At 50.5% G+C, this 17,666-nt stretch overlaps 1 protein-coding gene and 1 long non-coding RNA gene across 2 annotated transcripts in view; both read right to left on the bottom strand.

Moving 5' to 3' along the window:
* The window catches only part of LOC141937094 (uncharacterized), a 786,032-nt gene that overhangs the window by 596,460 nt on the left and 171,906 nt on the right, over positions 1–17,666 (bottom strand). The gene's annotated exons all lie outside the window — the stretch shown is intronic.
* LOC141937069 (olfactory receptor 14A16-like) lies at positions 2,571–7,398 on the bottom strand. Its single transcript, XM_074854471.1, has 2 exons — positions 6,490–7,398; positions 2,571–2,630 (listed from the first exon to the last, which is right to left on the bottom strand). Exons 1-2 carry the CDS (start codon positions 7,396–7,398, stop codon positions 2,571–2,573), a joined length of 969 nt encoding a protein of 322 aa, XP_074710572.1.

Below are 17,666 nucleotides of genomic sequence, written 5' to 3'. Positions count from 1 at the left end.
TCCCGATTGCCAGAAGGTAGGAGTAGGCCTCGGTTTGGGAGTGAACCCCCGAGGACTCCAACCTTTACAACTCTGGCAAATGGATGTGACCCATATCCCAGAATTTGGCAGGCTTAAATATGTGCATGTCTCTATTGATACCTTTTCTCTAGCACTCTGGGCAACAGCATAAACAGGAGAAACAGCACGGCATGTCATCAAACATATGCATGCTGCAATTATGGCACTGGGTGTGCCTGCAGAGATCAAAACTGACAACGGTCCGGCCTACACTTCTCAGAAATTTACTCATTTTTGTCAACTCTGGGGTATATGTCACATCACTGGAATACCGCATTCCCCCACGGGACAAGCCATCGTGGAGAGAGCGCATCAAACCTTGAAAGCGCTTTTGCAAAAACAAAAAGGGGGAGAAGTCTTGGCTGCTGCAGAGCGACTTGCAAAAGCGGTGTATGTGTTAAATTTTTTACGGTTCACAGGTGATAGAGATGAACCACCAGTAATAATACATAGTTTGGGTTTGAAATCTGGTACAAACCAATGTGACAGTAATGTTTTTGTTCAATACAGGGATGTCGTTACAGGAGAATGGAAAGGACCTGCAGAACTAAGAATGACCGGTCGGGGATATGCTTGTGTTGTTACAGATACCGGCGTCAGATGGGTACCGAGTCGATGGGTGCAGCCCTGGAAAGGGGAAGTCAGGAATAACGACGCAGAGCACTAGGCTCACTCACAGGTCCTAGGCAGGGGTTTATGCTTGTGTCTTTACAGGTAACAATTCATCTACATAGGCCTCTGCGAACTGGACGAAGGACCTTGTGTTTTGAGGCGCTTCAGAGACATCAACATCGACTGAACCTGGTTCTGACCTCGTTGCTAACAGCACTACATCCAGCAAACAGAGAAGCCTTTTGTCTTTTCCTGGGCTTGCAGTCACTTTGCATGGCTGTTCGAATACAGCCGCTTATCACAGTTCAGAAGTTTATACTGAAGCAGGTTGGTTGTCTGACTTTGCCAACGAGCCAACATATCAGCAATCCACTTTTAGTTACAGAAAGGCAGGCTTAGTTTTTAGAAAGCAGCAGTAGTTTGTTAAAGTTATAGGCTTAATTGAAAACCTTAGATAAAGGATTTTAGCAGAAATTGGTTTTGAAGCTTTGTAGAAGCTTGGCTTTGCAGTGTGTTAATTAGAACCATAAGATAGTAGATAAGAGTTGTGGTGTTGGGAAAGAACAGTTCTCGAAGCTGGCAGGTGTACCAGGACACCTGAGAAAGGGAGATGAAATGATGACTACACGTCAAACATCACATTTGTTCTGGTTTGGCTCATATTAGGCAGTGAAGGGATTCTTGACATCGAACCCAGAGCAAACATTTGGGTAACCTGGGCAAACGCATCTGGGATAAAGGATTTCTGTTTGAGTCTACAACAAGCAAATGATCCTTTTAGAACCTGTTTAATTGGCATTCCGTTGCAGGAAAATGAAACTGATTTTGAAGGATATTGGAAACAACAGAGAGTGAACCTGATTGGCAGACCAGATGATGATAGTTGTTTCATTTTAAATTGGCCCTCCATGCGTAGTGCAGCTTGGCAAAAGACAGTCATTGAGAATCTAAATCAGTTAACTTCTTTACCCTTGCAAGAATTGGATTTGTTGGCCAGTGTTACACCTGTTAAGTATGTTGATGTTACCGGGATGCCAAACTGCCATAATGTGGTTCCTCAGCTGCAGCCAGTGAATGGCACAGGAGTGGTTTGGTTCGGAGACCCATGGCATATTTGGTTAGCTCAGAATGGTCGCCAAGATTTGTTTGTAGATTATCAAAATGTGACAGGGCATTCTTCTTGGAATAATTTGAAAACAGGAGGATTCTCCGTAGAAACCACAGGGGGCTTTAAACTTCCACCTGGAGTGTTTCTGATTTGTGGGGATAGAGCATGGCCTGGTATTCCTGTACGACCTGTCGGTGGTCCTTGCTATCTTGGACGACTAACATTGTTTGCTCCCCACATGAGAGATTTGCTAAATCCCAGTCAGAGTCAGGGGCAAAGATCACGCAGATCTATTCGAAACTTTGATGAAACATGCAATGATGAAGTGCAGCTACCATCGCTAGCCACAATTATAGTCACATCCTTTTTCCTCCCAGGAGGAATGGCTGCCATAAATGCAAAAAATATACAGTGATTGGCTTGTTGGGGTGAGAAACAATCTAATTTGACTTCGCAAATGATAAACGCATTACTCACTGATGTTGATAGTGTTAGACATTCTACTCTACAAAATCGAGCTGCTATAGATTTTTTTATTATTAGCACACGGACATGGATGTAAAGATTTTGAAGGGATGTGTTGCTTTAATTTGTCTGACCATTCGCAGAGCATACACCAGCAATTAGCAAAACTGCGTGAGAATATGAAACATATTACTGAAGGACATGACCCCTTTTCCGACTGGCTCACTAGACTCAGGATGGGGGGCTGGTTGCAGACCTTGGTCAAAGGAGTATTGATAGTGCTAGTAGGTTTACTAATCTTGATGTTGCTTCTTCCCTGTCTGTTTCAGTGTTTGCGACGGATGTTGAATAGTCTGGTTGAACAAATGTTTAAGAAAAGAGAAGTCTGGATCACTCAAAAACAAAAAGGGGGATTTGTGGAATGGCTGGAAAATAACGGACATATTATGAGCGATTCAAACCGAGGGGCCTCACTGTAACAGCAAGCTGCAGCTGTGTTCAAGGACAAAAACAAGGCCAAGATGGCCTGAGAAACTACATTCCTGCCCAAGAGATAAAGATGTTGGAATGTCGAAAACAGGGGGTCTACCTGGGGGGAGAGCAGCATGTGGACACCACACCGGGACCAATCATAGGGGGCAAAAGGGCACGTGAACAAGTAGCTTTAGCCTATTAGCAATAAGATAGCTGCGCGTGAAGCTTGAGATAGAGTATAAATTGCTGTGTAACCTTTAATAAAGTGGCATCAACTTGATCAAATTGGTCGTCTAAGTTGTGTCTGAGACTTCTGCGTCGGCATAAAGTAGCCATTTTGCACAATTCAGTGTTTGTTGTGTCCATCTCAACAGCGACAATAAATGTCTGTGGGCACCTTGTCTGTCTGTTCATGCCACAAAGGGCACAGACCATCTTCCTCTCTCCTCCACCTACATGCCACTTCTCCCTTCCATGATATCTGTGTTTTCACCAAACATGCACTGCAGCGTGTCCTCTCCCTTCATGGTCAACACAGCTCAGCTAACATTGGTGGTGTCCTCTCCTGGGCACTTTCCAGACCAGTCCAGCTACTCTACATGTCTTCCCATCTCCCCTGCCTGCTCCCCAGCTTAGCCCCACAGAGAAGCCCAGTCTGGGCTGCAGGGTGCTGCAGAGCTCTGGGCACTCACTCCACAGCCCCTCTGAAGGGCACAGCAGCTGCTGGGGGGCAGAGAAGGGTCTCAGCCTCCCCATCACCCCAGGGATGGAGGATCACCATAGCATGAGGAAATGGAGGTCAGTGAAACTGCAGGACTCCTGCTCTCAGGTCCGGGAGAGGCAGGACCCAGGTACCACAGACTGACTGTGCCCCCTCAGTGTCAGGCCCTCTCCCCAGGCCAGCACAAAAGTTCTGGCCAGGTGAATGAAGAGCTTGCCCTGAATTGGTGACTGCAGGAAGAGGTTTCTCTTTTTCATGGATTCCTCCCTGCAGGCACAGAAATGCTCCCTTGCTCTTCTCCAGCAACATCCCTGTTCCCCAGAGAGCCTTTCCCCACATAAGTGTGTCCGTGATGACCTGCCCAGCTGTTCCTGGTTTCCTCCCCATGCTCCCTGCAGGGCCCCAAGCTGGCGGTGCTGCTTTGCAGAGCAAGGGGTCTGTGGTGCCCTGTGGACATGCGGTGACCCTGCACTGGCCACGCTGGTGGAGGTGGGGAGCAGAGCCATCCAGATGGGGTTCACTGCTGTTGAGGTCCTTTCCATCTTTCCTGGATGGCTCAAGGGCCAAAGACGGGACTGGCCAGGACTATGGGGTGTCTCCAATGGCACAAAAGGCAAGGGAGGGCTGCACTAGATCCGGCCCATGGGCTTTCCAAGAGGCTGTCCTGAATCCCTCTCCAGTCTTGTGGCCCTTTGCCTGCTGGCTCCTCACAGCCTCTCCTGCAGTCCCCTCGTTAGCCCATGGTGTCCTCAGGTTCACATTTTCCTCCAGGAGACTTCACCTTGGATGGTCATTTTCTTCATGAGGAGATACTCACTGTCCTACCAGACTCACACATTGTCCCTGGAGACCCCCTGAGATCTCCTGGCAGCTCCTTTAGTGTATTGCCAACACCACCTTTGGAAGAGGCATCCAGACTTCTCACCCTGCCCTGTGGAGCCCCTTTGTTTATGGTGGTGCTGGCATGGAGGCCAGCTCTGACACAGTGGTTCACATGGCCTGCTCCTGCCTGCAGCCACAGGGGTGCCACTGTGGACAGAACAGGACTGTCAAAAGCTACACCAGAGCTTGGGGGTGACACAAATGCAAGGGCACAGCAGGACTCTGTGGAAGTGAGGAGAAACCAGCACTGAGAAGACCACGTCCTGCTGCTGTACTTGGCCGTGGCTCCAGGGAAGCAGCAGCCCCAGCTCACAAGCAGCAGGGAGGCAGTGCCCACCGAGACAGCGAGGGACAGCCCTGAGGGCCACTGGGGCTGCTCCTCCATGGGGCAGCTGGGCCCTTGGCTCCTGAATCCCTTCTGCCTGCTGGGGCTGGGCCCCCAGCTTCAGACGAGATCTAGGACATGGGAGTAGAGGTTAATGATTACTTTCTGACCAGCCCATTCTTCCAGACTGTCCAGGTCTCTCTGTGAAGGAGCTCTGCCTTCTGACGTGTCTACCTCACCACCCCATGTGGTGTTATCAGAAAACATTTTGAGGGTTATTTCAACCCTGTCATCCAGATAATTTAGGAAGATGTTGAACAGTGTGGGGACCAGTATCATTTCCTGGGGCATCCAACATGTTACAGGCTTCCAGACTGAGTAGAAAACATTGATCACCACCCTCTGAATGCAGCTTGTTAGCTAATTTCCCACCTATCTCGCAGAGCACCCCTCTAATCTGTATCTTGCCCGTTTTTCTAGGAGAAGGCTGTAGGAAGCAGTGTTGAATGCCTTGCTGAAGTCCAGTAAACAATATGCACTGCTCTCATGTTGACAGAAGATGTTATTTAGTGGAAGAAGGTGATCAGATTATATTGGCATGATATGGCCTTGGTAAATCCGTGGTGGATTTTTCCAATGACCTCCTTCATTTGATTTGTGACAGCTGAAAGGTTCCTTGTCTCAGTCCCTCAGAGAGTCCTCATTGCCCCTTCTCCCCACAGCCATGTTGCTTTGAAGCTCCTCCAGCATCTGACCCCTGCCCAGACCCAGTCGTGTCCCATACTGGTCTTTGCAGACAGCCTTGCTCCTGGGTCTGCTGGGGTCTGGGCCAGGAGAGAGGCTGGGCAGGACTGGCCATTCCCCCCATCCAGGCACTGAGACCAGCAGGAGGATGGAGATGGTCTCACAGAAAGACTCCCCCATAAACCTGGGGTGAGCAGCCAGTGCTGGAAATGCCCAGTGAGAGATGCTGGGGGGTGATGAAGGCCCTGGGTCACATTCCTGGTCTGTCCATGCCACCAAGGACACAGACCAGCCTCTTTCTCTTCTGCACCTGCATGTCTTCGATCCCTTCCACAAGCCCTGGCTCTGCACCACGAATGCCCTGCTGTGAGTCCTCACCCTGCATGGTCAGACAGTGCTAGTTATATGCTGAAGGTTTTCATTCCCTGGTACTTTCCATCCCAGCCCAGCTCCCTCCAATCTCTCCCACCTCCCCTGCCCTCTCTCCACCTCTCTCCCCAGCACAGCCCAGTCTGGGATGGTCCCAAGGCAGTGCCCACTGCAGGGTGCTCTCGTCACTCACCCCAAAATCTCAGCCCCTCTGAAGGGCACAGCAGCTCCTCAGGGGCAGGGAAGGGTCATCCCCAGACATGGGAGGCACCCGTGGAACAAGGAGAAGGAGGTCAGGGGCAACCTGAATCCCTTGCTCTCCTGTCCAGCAGATCCTGAGGGGTCTGCAGCCCCTCCATGCCATCCCCTCTCCCCAGACCAGCACAAGAAACTTAATCTGGTGCAGCCAGAAAGGTGTTTTCATTCCCCATTTATTTCTGCCCTGGTAAGGATGGTTGTAAGACAAAGAAGTCATGCATTCATTTATTTTGCTTAAATATACAGAGAGCCCGATTCCTGCTTTAGACAAAGTCCCTGGGTCACATAAGATGGGTGGATACTGATGCAGGAGGGAATGAATAATGGAATTTATTTGCAGACCACATCTTCACAACAGGAAAAAGGAAAAAAAGTATATAAAGAAGGAAAGAAATGCTTGGGTTGTCATGACATACACTGGGAGGCATTTGCAGAGAAAGGTTGACAGTCTATGACTGCTGAAAAGCATACAATCAGTTTCCTCAGGGTGTCCTTGATCTCCTGGTTCCTCATGCTGTAGATGAGGGGATTCACTGCTGGAGCTGCCACTGAATACAGAACTGCAACCACCAGGTTCAGAGATGGGGAGGAGATGGAGGGGGGCTTCAGGTGGGCAAACGTGCCAGTACTGATAAAGAGGGAGACCACGGCCAGGTGAGGGAGGCATGTGGAAAAGGCTTTGTGCCGTCCCTGCTCAGAGGGGATCCTCAGCACAGCCCTGAAGATCTGCACATAGGACACCACAATGAAAACAAAACATCCAAAAAGTAAAAAGGCACTAACCGCAAGAAGCCCAACTTCCCTGAGGTAGGAGTGTGAGCAGGAGAGCTTGAGGATCTGGGGGATTTCACAGAAGAACTGGTCCACAGCATTGCCCTTGCAGAGTGGTAGTGAAAATGTGTTGGCTGTGTGCAGCACAGCATAGAGAAACCCAGTGCCCCAGGCAGCTGCTGCCATGTGGACACAAGCTCTATTGCCCAGGAGGGTCCCGTAGTGAAGGGGTTTGCAGATGGCAATGTAGCGGTCATAGGCCATGACAGTGAGAAGAAAATACTCAGCTGACATAAAAAAGAAAAAGAAAAAGACCTGTGCAGCACATCCCATGTAGGAGATGTCCCTGGTGTCCCAGAGGGAATTGGCCATGGCTTTGGGGAGAGTGGTGGAGATGGAGCCCACGTCGAGGAGGGAGAGGTTGAGGAGGAAGAAGTACATGGGGGTGTGCAGGTGGTGGTCACAGGTGATGGCGGTGATGATGAGGCCGTTGCCCAGGAGGGCAGCCAGGTAGATGCCCAGGAAGAGCCAGAAGTGCAAGAGCTGCAGCTCTCGTTTTTCTGCGAATGCCAGGAGGAGGAACTCAGTGATGGAGCTGCTGTTGGACATTCGTTCACTCTGAGCATGGGGGACTGTTGAAAGAGAACACACTGATAAATCAGGGCAGGTTTTCTTGAGTCAATGCTATGCTATTTTGTAAAACATCCTTTCAAAATTATTCTCTTTCTTTGGGGGAATTTAATTCAACTCCTTTTTTTGAGCTGAGGTTTGTGCTGCTGAGTGAGGGCACTTTCTCTGAAGGGGCGGAAGAGAACATCTTTTTCTTTCCTCTCAGCCTGAACATGGGGGAGCCCTGAGGGACAAAAGTGCCCTTGTGCCTGTGCCCTTGTGTGGAGTCAGGAGAGCTGGTTTGCCCACAAGTGACCTGCTGGTCACCATGCAGGTGCCTTGAGCTTATTACACCTCTTTCTGCTGGACGATGATCTCACTAACAACATAGGTGAAGAAGAAATTGTACTTTTGTGAGCTCAGAAGTGTCTATTTTCTATATTTCTCCAAACTCTTCTCTCCTTCCTTGTCCAGCTGAGAAAAGGGAAGGATGCAGAGGGGTCACCTGGCTGTCTGCTGCCTGGAGTTGTCTCTGCAGGAGCTGTTTTTCTCTAAGTCTACTCCCTGTCAGTGCTCACAGTCCCCATCCCACCCACTGTGTTCTCAGCTCTGCCCTGCAGACTTCTCCTGGCAGTAGGGCCCTGCCTAGGGGTATCTCTGTGTGTGCATGCTGTGATGGGTACATAAGACCAAAACTGATGAAGCTGTAAAGGTGACGCTGTGGCTGTCTGCACGCTGTGATACACCTAAATGTATTCACCTCTAAGCGAAAAAGGGTTTGGAGTTTACGTGTCTCCTCCAGAACCATGAGAGCAATTTTCATGTCCAATGCCCTACACACACAAACAAGAGGAGACAAAAAGCACAATGTCCTTCCCTTTCAGGTAGCCCCTGACTTGATGTGCTTTTATAAATGCTGCATCTGTCAATGTCCAGTGGAGATCTGGAGCTGTGAACAGCCCTGACCCATGCATCACCCTCTCCACAGCAGAAGGACCCTGCCCTGCTGGGGGTCTCTCCTTCCCACCACAGCTTCTCCTCACAGCGCTGTGGGGAGCTCCCCGGGCAGGCTGAGTGCTGACCCTGGCAGGCGGCAGAGTTCCTGCCCCAGCACAGAGCCCCTGGGGTGCAGGGACCCTGCTCTGAAGGACAGCCCTGGGCACCCCTGGCTGCACCCGCGGCTGGACACCACTGCAGCCGTCCCCAGGAGAAGACAGCCGCCATGGCATGTCCCTCTGACAGTGCAGCAGGGAAGCCCTGCTCTGGAGCACGTCCTCCTCCTCTTGACAGGAGGGAGATTCCTGGCGTCTGTGCCGGCTTCACCAGATCCCTCCATGACCTGCAGCTGCATTGCCCTGCACCCAGAGACTTACTGTGTGATTCACTTACTGTGAAGATTTCTCCTTCTTTGTGCTCTCTGCATCCTCGTACTCCTGTCTGCATTTCCCCTCTCTGTGCCCGGCTCCTCTGCCCTCGGTGCCTGCAGGCAGTGCCCTCAGCCCTGCTGCGCTTTGCTCCTGAGCTGCTCCTGGGCAGAGCTGTCTCTCTGCAGCGCTGCCCACTTGCCCTGAGCTCCGTCCATCCCAGGAGCCCGGCCCAGCTCCGCAGCAGAGGACCAGCACAAGGTGGCATTTTAATGACCCCTCAGGTGGGTTTAGTGCTAAGTTCCTGAACGTCAGACAGTGTTAGGATGATGAAGATGCCTGTCAAGAAGTCAAAGTCAGATATAAACTTCAAAGTTCCTTGGAGTGTGAATGGGTCCCACTGAGGACCATTAGTGACAAACCCTCCCCAGGGCCTAGTTATAGCAGAAAACTCCAGGCAGAGATGACAGGTAAACAAAAGCCATGTCAAGGTGGAACAGATTCTGAGTAAAACTGGAGGTGTTACATTAAGCAAAAGGGCCAAGCTCTGACCCCCAGCCTCTGGGAGGGGGAATCCCGTCCCTCACACATTGCTCAGGGCTCTTCCTGGGGCAGTGTGATGTGGGGATGGGCAATGCCAAGGGCAGGACTATGGTCCAACAACTCCAAGGCACTCAGGTGGGGAAGGGGAGGCCATGAGACCCAGTGCTGTAAGGGGAAGGTGCTTCCTCATCAGCATCAGTGGCAGACAACAGCCAGAGCCAAGGGCAGAAAGAGCTCATCTCTGCTGGGGGATTTTCAGAGTTTCCTCATCCCTCTATTGTCCCCACCACAGGCTGTCCCACCGTGTCCCACACCTGCACCTCTTTCTATGCAGGCTGTAAATGTCCACCCGACTACCACACCTTGCTCTCACCTGAGCATCTTCTGTCCTTTACTGATATCTCTCCATCCTCCCTGTCTGCTCCTTGAAACACAAATCCTGGGGCTGCTCCAGTCTCCCTCTGAGTGACTTGTTACACCACAGCACTGCCCTTTGAGTGACTTTTCTCTGTGTCCAGTCATGGCTTCCCCAGCTGCACTTTGTGGCATTAGTTCTTTCTCATGATGTATCTTACTACAAAGAAAAGCTCCATCATCTCTGAAATCACCCCTCAGTCACTCTCAGGCTACTCCTATAGTGCCTGGAGCCTCCACACCACTGGGCAAAGGAACTCCAGGTCCCTCACCCACCCCACACACATCATGGGCGCTAGGTCCCAAACCCCACATTGGCAGAGCTTCTCTCAACACTCTCCAGGTCCTCCCTACTTCTCCAAACTGGGGAGCCACACCCTGGGACACACCCATGTGTGCGGAGCCACACCAGCTCGTCATGTCCCAGCCTGTCCTGATGTATGAGGCTATTTGCTCCCCTTCCCCCGCTGATATAGAACTCGCCCCTTTTCCTTGTAAAACTTCAGGTGACTTCCATTTCTGAATCCCAGAGTTTCTCAAGGTCCCCACTAACTGAAGCTCCATTTGGTCAGCTTTTAATGTTTGTGTGCAGCTGACGCACCCTGATTGGGTGTCTCTCACAAGACAACAGCATGAGGAGTTGCAGAGCACTACAAATCCTCTCTCCTGGAGAAGCTGTGGGGTCCTGGGGGTCTGGTACTGATAAGGCCATGGGGCTGGACCGGGAGAGGAAGTTGCCCTTTATGGGAGAGAACAGCAGGAATGTGTGGAGCTCTGCCTGGGGATGAATGATGACTCAGCTGAAAGCTGAAGGGTCATGGACAACACTGTGATGGGTGGATGTCTGCTACGGACCCCCTGGTGAGGAATTCGAAGTAGATGGACCTTCATCATTTAACTGTAAGAAGCCCTGTTCCTCATGGGAGACCTAAACTATCCCAATATTTGCTGAAGGGGCAATATAGCCAAGCAAAAATCATCCAGGAGGTTTTTGGTGTTCATTGACAACATCTTCCTGATAAGGGTGACTGAGGAGCCAGTGAGAGGAGGTGTCCTGCAGGAAATCGTACTTAGAAACAAGGAAGAGCTGGTCAGGGACGTAACAGTCAGGGGTGGGAAAGTAGAGTTGAGGTTCCTGAGAGAAGGGAACAAGGCCAAGAACAAGACCTCAGAAGAGCAGGCTTTTGCCTGCTGAGGAACCTGTTTGGAAGAATCCCATGTGACACGATGCTGAAGAATTTCTGAAATTAAGAGACCCGTCTTAATCAAAAGAGAGGAAGATAGTAGGGTCCACAGACAGGCTCTGCTTACAAAATAAAAAGCTTGAGTTAGATGCCAGACAAGTACAAGATTTAGAAACAGAAGTAAAGGTTTTAGAAAATGACCTCAAGAAAGCAGGAAGAGCAGCTCAGTTATTAGCAGAGCAGCATATATTCACCAGCAAAAGTGACAATAAATACAATGCATTCCCTGCAGTTTGGGAACTCAAGAGTAAGTCTTGGTCAAATCCATACATTCTATGGGGAAGGCCCAGGTTGCTGTGGGTGGCACCATGGATCCTGGTACCCTTGGCAGCAGATTCTTGGGGATGACCCACAGCTGAAGTCACCAGTGGGACCCCGAGAAACTTGGCCCTGTTATTAGCAGGCACAGGAGCATCCATAAACACTCTTGGGTTATCTGGGGTAAACTCAGGCTAAATAACTCCAGAACTAGTGACTTCAAGTGGCTGTGACAGAGCCCATCATCTTGACACAGTTTGGGAAAATGTCACCCAACCAGGGAAACTCAAGGGAGTCATGTGAAAAGAGCCATCAGGTCAATTGGTATAGTAAGGAAAGGAGTATTTCTTATGCTGTAGATGCAGAAGGCAATAAGCATTGGATTGTGCCTCAGAATATTCAAGGAGAATCTCATCAAGCTCATCCATGAACTAAGGCAAACACTCTGAGCAGAGTGCGACCTAAGGACTACTACCCTCTCTTGTTTTTTCAGGTGGGAAGCAATGATATTACCAGGAGAAGTCCTAAATCAAAGAAGAGAGATTTCAGGGCCTTGGGGAAACAGGTTAAGGGGTCGGGGGCACAAATTATGTGTCCTCCTTTCCCTTCAGTTGCGGGGATGGATGAGGAAGATCACAGGAGAAGTCAACAGATGAACTCGTGGCTCCGATACTGGTGTTACCAGCAGGGCTTTGGATTCTTCAATCACAGGTCCACATATAGGATGCAAGAGCTTTTGGCATCAGATCGGATGCACCTGTCGCAGAGGGGGAAAAGCATCTTGGGGCAGGAGTTAGCTGGGGTCATTGAGAGAGCTTTAAACTAGATTTGAAGGGGGAAGGGCAGAGAACTGGAACTCCCAGGCATAAGCCCCAGGGTAGATCACCAGAGTTTGTGGTCTGTTGTGCCAACGACAAACCTCACCTTGCTATCTCAGTAGAGACAAGGGATGGAGACAGGCAGCAAAAGAAAGATGCAAGGGATATGGATGGATCAGTAACCGTGGTAACACCTGCGAAAGATCAGGCTGGACTTAGGACCTCTAAATGCAAAGAGGTGCTGGGGACATCAGCCCATCTGAAGTGCATGCATACCAATGCACACAGCATGGGTAACAACCAGGAGGAGCTTGAAGCCATGATGCCACAGGAAAATTATTAATGTAGTGGCTATTACAGAAACATGGTGGGATGTCTGCCATGACTGGAGTGCGCCAATTGATGGCTACAAGCCCTTTAGAAGGGATAGACAAGGAGGGAGAAGTGGTGGAGGGAGCTGTATGTTTGGAACAGTTATGATTGCTTCAAGCACAAGTATAATGAAGACAGGGTGGAGTGTCTGCGTTAGAATCAGGGGGAAGGCCAACAGGGGTAGAATCAGGGGTGGCCAACTATAGACCACCCACCCAGGACAGAGAGATGGATGAAATATTTTATAGGCATTTAGGAGAAATCTCACGATTGCTTGCCCTTATTCTTGTGGGAGATTTTAACTTCCCAGACATCTGCTGGAAATACAACACAGCAGAGCAGGACCAGTCCCGGAGATTCCTGGAATGTGTGGCAGATAACTTCCTGACACAGCTGGTGATTGAACTGACCAGAGAAGAGGATCTCCAACTTGTGAACAGAGAAGGACTGGTGGATAATATAGTGGTTGGAGGTCTACTATGGCAGAGTGATCATGAAATAATAAAGTTCTCTATTCTTAGAGAGGCCAGGAGAGGGCGAAGCAGAACTGACATCCTGGACTTCCAAAGGGCTGACTTTGTCTTGTTTGGGCACCAGCTTGACAGAATCCCTTGGGAGACAGTCCTGAAGGGTATAGGGGTCCAGGAAGGCTGGGCGTTCTTTAAGAAGGAAGTCTTAATGGCTCAGGAGCAGGCGGTCCCCAGGTGCTGTAAGAGAAGCTGGCGATAGAGAAGACCACCCTGGCTGAACAGGGAGCTTTGGCTGGAACTCAGGGAGAAAAGGAAAGTTTACGGCCTTTGGAAGAAGGGGCTAGCCACTCACAGTGATTACAATGATGCTGTGAGGTTATGCAGGGTGGAAATCAGGAGGTCTAAAGCCCATCTAGAAATTAATCTGGCTTCAGCAATCAAGGATAACAAGAAATGTTTCTGTAAGTATGTCAGTAGCAAAAGAAAGACCAGGGAGAGTCTCCATCCCCTGCTAGATGCAGGAGGAAACATGGTCACAAGTGATGAGGAGAAGGCTGAGGTGCTTAATGCCTTCTTTGCCTCAGTCTTTAATAACAAGACTAGTTGTATTGAGGGAATCCAGCCTCCTCAGCCAGAAGAAAGAGATTGGGAGAACGACCCCCCTCAATCCAGGAGGAGATAGTCAGTGACCTACTGCATCATGTAGACATACACAAGTCTATGGGACCAGATGGGATACACCCAAGGGTGCTGAAGGAGCTGGCTGGGGTGCTCACCAAGGTGCTTTCCATCATTTACCAGCAGTCCTGGCTGACCGGGGAGGTCCGGACAGATTGGAAATTGACCAATGTGACGCCCATCTATAAGAAGGGTCGGAAGGATGATCCGGGAAATTACAGGCCTGTCAGCTTGACGTTGATGCCCGGGAAGCTGATTGAGCACCTCACTCTGAGTACCATCATACAACACATGCGGGACAACCAGATGGATCAGGCCCAGTCAGCATGGGTTTATGAAAGGCAGGTCCTGCTTGACAAACCTGATCTTCTGTGACAGGGCGACCTGCTTATTGGATGAGGGAAAGGCTGTGGATGTTGTCTACCTTGACTTCAGTAAGGCCTTTGACACCGTTTCCCACAGCATTCTCCTGGCGAAACTGGCTGCTCGTGGCTTGGATGGGCACACGGTTTGCTGGGTGAAAAACTGGCTGGATGGCCGGGCCCAAAGAGTTGTGGTGAACGGAGTTAAATCCAGTTGGCGGCTGGTCATGAGTGGTGTCCCCCAGGGCTTGGTTTTGGAGCCACTCCTGTTTAACATCTTTATTGATGATCTGGACGAGGGGATCGAGTGCACCCTCAGTAAGTTTGCAGATGACACCAAGTTGGGTGGGAGTGTTGATGTGCTCGAGGGTAGGGAGGCTCTGCAGAGAGATCTGGACAGGCTGGAGCGATGGGCTGAGCCCAACTGGAGGAGTTTCAATAAGGCCAAATGCCAGGTGCTGCACTTGGGCCACAACAACCCCCAGCAGTGCCAGAGGCTTGGGGAGGAGTGGCTGGAGAGCTGCCAGTCAGAGAGGGACCTGGGGGTGTTGATTGACAGCCGGCTGAACATGAGCCAGCAGTGTGCCCAGATGACCAAGAAAGCCAACGTTATCCTGGCTTGTATCAGAAATAGCGTGGCCAGCAGGGACAGGGAAGTGATCTTACCCCTGTGCTCGGCACTGGTGAGGCCACCCCTCGATGACTGTGTTCAGTTTTGGGCCCCTCACTCCAAAAAGGCCATTGAATGACTTGAGCGTGTCCAGAGAAGGGCAACGGAGCTGATGCAGGGTCTGGAGCACAGGTCTGATGGGGAGCAGCTGAGGGAACTGGGGGGGTTTAGTCTGAAGAAAAGGAGGTTGAGGGGTGACCTAATCGCCCTCTGCAACTGCCTGAAAGGAGGTTGCAGAGAGGTGGAGATGAGTCTCTTGAATGAAGTAACAAGCGACAGGAGAAGAGGGAATTGCCTCAAGCTGCGCCAGGGCAGGGTCAGACTGGCTCTTAGGAAGGATTTCTTTGCAGAAGGGGCTGTTGGGCGTTGGAATGGGCTCCCCAGGGAGGTGGTGGAGTCCCCATCCCTGGATGTGTTTAAGAATTGGGTTGACATAGTGCTTAGGGATATGGTAGAGTTGAGAACAGTCAGTGTTAGGTTAACGATTGGACTAGATGATCTTCAAGGTCTTTTCCAACTGAGATGATTCTGTGATTCTGTGGAATTAGAGAACATTTAGACAAACAGCACATGAACAAGTCCTTGGGGCCTGAGAGGATTCACCCATGAGTGCTGAGGACCCTAGCTGATTTCATAGCGATGAACTGATTTTTTTTTTTAAAGTTTTGGGGGATCAGGAGAGATTCCTGAAGTCTAGAAGAAAGAAATGTCAGCCCCATGTTCAAGAAAGTTGAGAAGAAGGATCTGGGGAGCCAGTCAGTCCTTCTGCCATAGCATCATTCTAGACAAGCTGAGAAGTTTCAGTTAGATAAGTGGAAATGGATGTGCATTTAGAACTGGCTTAGTGGCTGAACCCAGAGTGATGGCACAAAGTCCATCTATAGGCCAGTTGCTAGTGGTGTGTCCCAGGAGTCAATAGTGGGTCCAACAGTGTTTAACTTATTAATTCTGTGACCTAGATGGTGGGACTGAGTGCACCCTCTAGAAGCTTGAGGATGACACAACATTAGGGAGGAGTGGTGAATGCACCAGGTAGTGTCATTGCCATTGAGAGGGACCTGGACAGGCTGGTGAACTGGGCTGAGAGGAACCTCACAGAGGTCGACCAAGAGAAATGCAGAGTCCTTCCCCTGGGGAGGAATAAACCCATGTACTGGTACATGTTGGTGTCTGAATGACTGGAAAGGAGCTTTGTGAGGAAGGACCTTGTGCTCCAGGTGGACAACAAGCTGAACATGAGCCAGCAGTGCATGCTTGTGGCAAAGGTGGCCACCAGCCTCCTGTGTTGATTAGGAAGAGTGTTGCTGGCGGTGGGGGCAGTTATCCTGCCCCTCCACTCAGCACTGGTGAGACCACTTCTGGAGTGTTAGGGCCAGTGCAGGGCACCCCAGTATGAGAAAGACATGGACTTGCTGCAGGAAGTCCATCTTAGGGCCAGTGAAGATTATTAAGTGCCTAGAGCATCTCTCCAGAGTTTCCTGAGAGAGCTGGATTGTTTAGCTTGGAGACAAGAAGGCTCAAGGGGGATCTCATCACTGTACAAATATTTGAAGGGAAGGTGTAAAGAATCACAGAATCACAGTCTGGTTGAGGTTGGAATGGGACCTCTGGAAATCATCTGACCCAAACCCCGTGCTCAACCAGGGACACCCAAGCCAGTTACCCAGAACCATGTCCAGAGAGCTTTTGAATAGCTCCAAGGATGCAGAGCCCAGAACTTCCGTGGGTAATTTGTGCCAGTGTTTGCCCACAGTGAAAAAGCATTTCCTGATGTTCCCAGAGAATCCCCTGTGTTGCCTTGTGTGCCCACTGCCTCTGGTCCTGTCACTGAGCACCACTGAAAAGAGCCTGGCTCCACCTCTGTGCACTCTCCCTTCAGCTGTTTCTAGACTCTAATAAAGTCCCCCCTGAGCCTTCTCTTCTCTGGGCTAAACTGTCCCAGCTCTCTCAGCCTTTCCTCACATGGGAGGTGCTCCAGTCTCTTCATCACCCTCGTGTATGTCCCTGTCTCGTACTGGGAAGCCCAGCACTGGACTCAAGACTCCAGGGGTGGCCTCACCAGTGCTGCATAAAGGGACCAATCACCTCTCTGTGCCTGCCCGCAATACTTAGTCCAGTGCAGCCAAGTATGCCATTTGCCCTCTTTGCCCCAAAGGGCACATTACTGGCTTAGGTTCAACCTGGTGTCCACCAGGACACCCAGGCCCTTTTTGGCCAAGCTGCTTTCCAGTTAGCTGCCCCCAGCGTATACTGGTGCATGGGGCTGTTCTTCCCCAGGGGCAGGACTTTGAGCTTCCCCTTGTTGAACTTCATGAGGTTCCTCTTGTCCCCTTTCTGCAGCCTGTCAAGGTCCCTCTGGATGGCAGCACAATGGTCTGGTGTATCAACCCCTCCTCTGCCCCATCTTCCACCCCATTAAGGAGAATGTTAAACAGGACAGCACCCAGTATGGATTCCTGGGGCACACCTCTATCTGCTGGCCTCCAGATGGACTTTGCCCTGCTGATCACCACCCTCTGGGTCCTGCCATTCAGCCCCTTTTCCACCCACCACCCAGTCTGCTCATCCTGCCCATATATCGGCAGCTTCTCTGTGAGTTTCTCATGGCAGAGAGTGTTGAAAGCCTTCCTGAAGTCCAGGCAGACAATATCCACTGCTCTCCCTTCATCTACCAGGCCAGCCACTTAATTGGAGAAGTTTATCATGTTGGAAATCAGGTAGTCATGCTGACTACTCATGATTATTTTCTTCTCTTTAAAATGCCTGCAAATGGTTTACATGATGAGAAGCTCCATCACCTTCTCAGCGGTCAAGGTGAGGCTGACTGGCCTTTTGTTCCCTGGTTCCTCCTTCTTGCCCTTCTTGAAAACAGGAGTGACATTTGCTTTCCTTCAGTGTCCAGGCTCTTCTCCCAGTCACAAAAAGTGTTCAGAGATCATTGAGGGTGGCCTTGAAATGACATCTGCCAGCTCCCTCAGCACTCATTGCTGCATCCCATCAGGCCCAAGGGCTTCTGTATCGCCAGTCCATGGCCAGTTTGGCCACTTCACCATTGGGTCAGTGTTCCTTGACCTG

This window comes from Strix uralensis, chromosome 37, assembly GCF_047716275.1.
Source record: "Strix uralensis isolate ZFMK-TIS-50842 chromosome 37, bStrUra1, whole genome shotgun sequence".
NCBI classification, from domain to species: domain Eukaryota; kingdom Metazoa; phylum Chordata; class Aves; order Strigiformes; family Strigidae; genus Strix; species Strix uralensis.
Note: the sequence above shows the minus strand (reverse complement) of the source record. Positions and strands in the feature narration are given on the sequence as shown.